Source organism: Coregonus lavaretus (genome assembly GCF_964263955.1).
Source record: "Coregonus lavaretus genome assembly, chromosome: 27".
Lineage (NCBI taxonomy): Eukaryota > Metazoa > Chordata > Actinopteri > Salmoniformes > Salmonidae > Coregonus > Coregonus lavaretus.
The window spans coordinates 8,280,310-8,284,561 of NC_140014.1; the positions used below are offsets into that span (position 1 = coordinate 8,280,310).

The 4,252-nt window shown below is 41.1% G+C and overlaps 1 protein-coding gene across 1 annotated transcript; it reads right to left on the reverse strand.

Annotated features, from left to right (window-relative positions):
- Positions 1-1,389: 1,389 nt before the first annotated feature.
- Positions 1,390-3,222, reverse strand: id3 (inhibitor of DNA binding 3). Its single transcript, XM_084144392.1, has 3 exons — positions 2,829-3,222; positions 2,401-2,481; positions 1,390-1,920 (listed from the first exon to the last, which is right to left on the reverse strand). Exons 1-2 carry the CDS (start codon positions 3,129-3,131, stop codon positions 2,428-2,430), a joined length of 357 nt encoding a protein of 118 aa, XP_084000518.1. The 5' UTR covers positions 3,132-3,222; the 3' UTR covers positions 1,390-1,920; positions 2,401-2,427.
- Positions 3,223-4,252: the final 1,030 nt, after the last annotated feature.

Genomic DNA, 4,252 nt, shown 5'->3' on the forward strand with positions numbered 1-4,252 from the left:
TCTTCAAAGTAGCCACCCTTTGCCTTGATGACAGCTTTGCACACTCGTGGCATTCTCTCAACCAGCTTCATGAGGAATGCTTTTCCAACAGTCTTGAAGGAGTTCCCACATATGCTGAGCACTTGTTGGCTGCTTTTCCATCACTCTGCGGTCCAACTCATCCCAAACCATCTCAATTGGGTTGAGGTCGGGTGATTGTGGAGGCCAGGTCATCTGATGCAGCACTCCATCACTCTCCTTCTTGGTCAAATAGCCCTTACACAGCCTGAAGATGTCCCACTAAGCGCAAACTAGATGAGATGGCGTATCGCTGCAGAATGCTGTGGTAGCCATGCTGGTTAAGTGTGCCTTGAATTCTAAATAAATCACAGACAGTGTCACCAGCAAAGAACCCCCACACCATAACACCTCCTCCTCCATGCTTTACGGTGGGAACCACACATGCAGAGATCATCCGTTCACCTAGTCTGCGTCTCACAAAGACACGGCGGTTGGAACCAAAAATCTCAAATTTGGACTCATCAGACCAAAGGACAGATTTCCACCTGTCTAATGTCCATTGCTCATGTTTCTTGGCCCAAGCAAGTCCCTTCTTCTTATTGGTGTCCTTTAGTAGTGCTTTCTTTGCAGAAATTCGACCATGAAGGCCTGATTCACACAGTATCCTCTGAACAGTTGATGTTGAGATGTGTCTGTTACTTGAACTCTGTGAAGCATTTATTTGGGCTGCAATCTGAGGTTCAGCTAATTGCCGATTTCTGAGGCTGATAACTCTAAAAGTAATGATGGACTGTCGTTTGTCTTTGCTTATTTGAGCTGTTCTTGCCATAATATGGACTTGGTCTTTTACCAAATAGGGCTATCTTCTGTATACCCCCCCTACCTTGTCACAACACAACGGATTGGCTCAAACGCATTAAGAAGGAAAGAAATTCCACAAATTAACTTTTATCAAGGCACACCTGTTAATTGAAATGCATTCCAGGTGACTACCTCATTAAGCTGGTAGAGAGAATGCCAAGAGTGTGCAAAGCGGTCATCAAGGCAAAGGGTGGCTACTTTGAAGAATATAAAATGTAAAATATATTTTGATTTGTTTAACACTTTTTTGGTTCCTACACGATTCCATATGTATTTGATAGTTTTGATGTCTTCATTATTATTCTACAATGTAAAAAATAAAGAAAAACCCTTGAATGAGTAGGTGTGTCCAAACTTTTGACTGGTAGTGTTTATAGCATGTGTCCCAAATTGCACCCTATTCCCTATATAGTGCACTGCTATGGGCCCTGACTAAAAGTAGTGCACTGTAAAGGGAACAAGGTGCCATTTGGGATGCAACCCTAAAGTTATTACTATCCAAGAAAAGCTACAGTACTTCACAGAATGTTCAGAACATTTAGTAATTTTATTGCATAAGAACGTACATACAAAGCACACTTTTATAAAAAGTTGATAAAACTCAGCAATTATTTGACATTGTCCGTAGAAATACACAATCCCTACAAACATTTACAATCAACTCTAGTATAGAGTTGTGATTCTAACCAAGGATCCCCCCCCCCCCCCACTCGCGCAAGACCACATTCTTCTGAACCATCTCCCTCATAGCTTTCACAAATTAGATATGCACACAATTTGACCTAGTTGGAAAAACCTTCAAATTATAAGATAACAGGGGGAGGGGGGTACACTCACACATATACAAAAACCCAACTGAGAGGAACAAGTAGAGAGCATATCCATTCAAATCTTTTTCTGCTTTGGTGTGTTGTTTACGTCACGTCTGGTGACAAGAGACTGGAGGAGTGTAGAGAACAAGCTGTTGATCCTCTTTTCCCCCCACTCCAAATCCTACCCCTTCTTTCTGCCCCTCTTATCCTCTAGCCCAGAGTGAAGTGGAGACGTGTTTCTCTGCACCTGCACACAGAGAGAAAGGGAAGAAAAAGTTAAGTCAGTGCTCGCTCTCTGCCTCTCTCACGCTCCCTCCCTCTCTCCCTCCCTCCACTGGAGAAAGGGAGCAGACAGGCTGGCGCCTAGTGTGGAACTTTCACTAACCCCAGGCTGATAGCAATGAATCCCCTACACATTCACTGGCTTGGCTAATTGGCAACCATGGTGAGAGGGGGGTAAAAAAAGAGGGTAAAGGGGACTAGACTCTTACCCTGCATATCAATGCCCCCTTCAACTCCAAAACCAGTGCCTGGTATTGCTATTTATTGTTATTAATAATTTTAGAAAGTCCATCATTTTTTTGAAGTATGGAGTTTGTTCACACACTTTTTTTGAAGCAGTCCATTGCCATTGCCAGCCTATTCACAGCAAATTGGAGATTATATATTAATGTAATGCAACAGTAATAACACATGAATAGATGTAAATAGATGTATAGATACATACCATTTCTGGATGTCATATTCCTCCTGTTTAATGGCACAATCGTCCATCTTCTTGGGAGAAATTGCGTGCAAGGTCTGCAGTCTTCATGGAAAAGAAAAATGATAAATATTATAGCCAATGACACCGAAATTCTTAGCCAGACTGACAACAAGATATAAACAATGACATATGGAGTGGATACACTGTGATTACATATAATGCAACACGCACTGATACTTGATGGATACATTTTGACTGTTCATGATGTTACAGTGTAACGACTCCCAGAATCTCTTTCCAACAACATCACATTGTTCATAGGTAAACACAGCAAAAAACATGTTTTCCTTTACATGCACGTCTATTCCTCCATTTCATACAATGGGAAATAAAGAAGACATGCAATAAATTCAGCATTACGGGGGTGAGAGCGGGGTAACCAGCTTCACCTTTAATGACAGCACCAAGTCAGGCGTGGTTGTCGCTGAAGACTCGTCTTCTAGCGCGATTTGCAGGTCGAAGATGTAGTCGATAACGTGCTGCAGAATTTCCACTTGGCTGACTGACTTGTTCTGTGGGATGCTCGGTACCAGCTCCTTGAGTTTCGAGTAGCAGTCATTCATATCGCACAGCGCGCCCACGGGTTCCTCCATAGATGGCTTATTCCGGGTGATGGAGAGACTCTGCTCCGAAATGCAGCAAACAGCTTCGTAGCAGCTCCTGACAGATCTCATAGGACTGATGGCTTTCATGTTTTTGAGTAGGCTACAATTAATGAACTAAATTAATTCGATTCGAAATGAAGTTCCAATTCGGATAAGAAGGATCCAGTATTCTCATTCAGGCAATAACCAGCTATAGTCATTCTGTTAGTGTGAGGATGGCTTTATACACCATTGTCAAGCAGTCCCTGCCCCCTTCTCACAAATAAATAAACCCTCGAGTTCTGATTAGCCAGTGTGGAGACTTCCTGGTGGTTCCGGAGCATAGGGTTTCTGATTGGATGTTGAAATTGGGGGGGGGGGGGCAAGAACGCTATGAGGGATTGACCAACAATTAGACACCTAATATCAGGTAGGCCTATTAGGCTACAATCAGCAAAACATATTTTGGTGAGCACTGAATACAGATTACAACACATGATAGGCTATTCTACTTGGTTAATAGGCCTAAATTTGACTTGGCTACTATTCTGCTCACTGATATAGATTGTGCAAAGACAAATATAGGCTTAGGGCCTACTCTCTGGATCTTATTTCTTTATCAAATTGAATCCACAAGTTACCTTTACAGCTTTAACGCCAATTTGTTGCTGTCATGAGTTTGCAGACATCTTGGCGTCAGGATTCATTTTTCTACCTCTCTTGGCATCACATAATTTTAAAAGATGTCAAGAGACAAGACAGGCAGACAGGCAGACAGACAGCTTAAAAATCCTACAATTATAAGCGGTATGAAATGTGATGGTTTTCACAGCATTCACTCCACATTTCCTTATCCAAAAGATGTGGTCTTTATAGGAATAACAATCCTTTCCATTCACAAGAAATTAGATCACTTATCCAAACAGTTATAAACCTTATCATACATGAGTGCTTGAAAGTTCAAACTCCCTTCATTGTGAATAACAGTTTTGAATGTGTTATTATTAGCTATCATATTATTATCTTTGTTTTATTATAGTCTCAGAAACCCTCTCTGTTTTATAGCTATGTTGTGAACAGTGTCTATATCTCCCCACCACTCTCAAGGATTTTTCCTTGATCATTTTCATCTCAATTAAAATAAAGATAAAAAATAAAAACAAAATCCAAACAAATATAAAATCTACAGTTAACCATGACACAAAATCCAAACAAATATGAAATCTAGT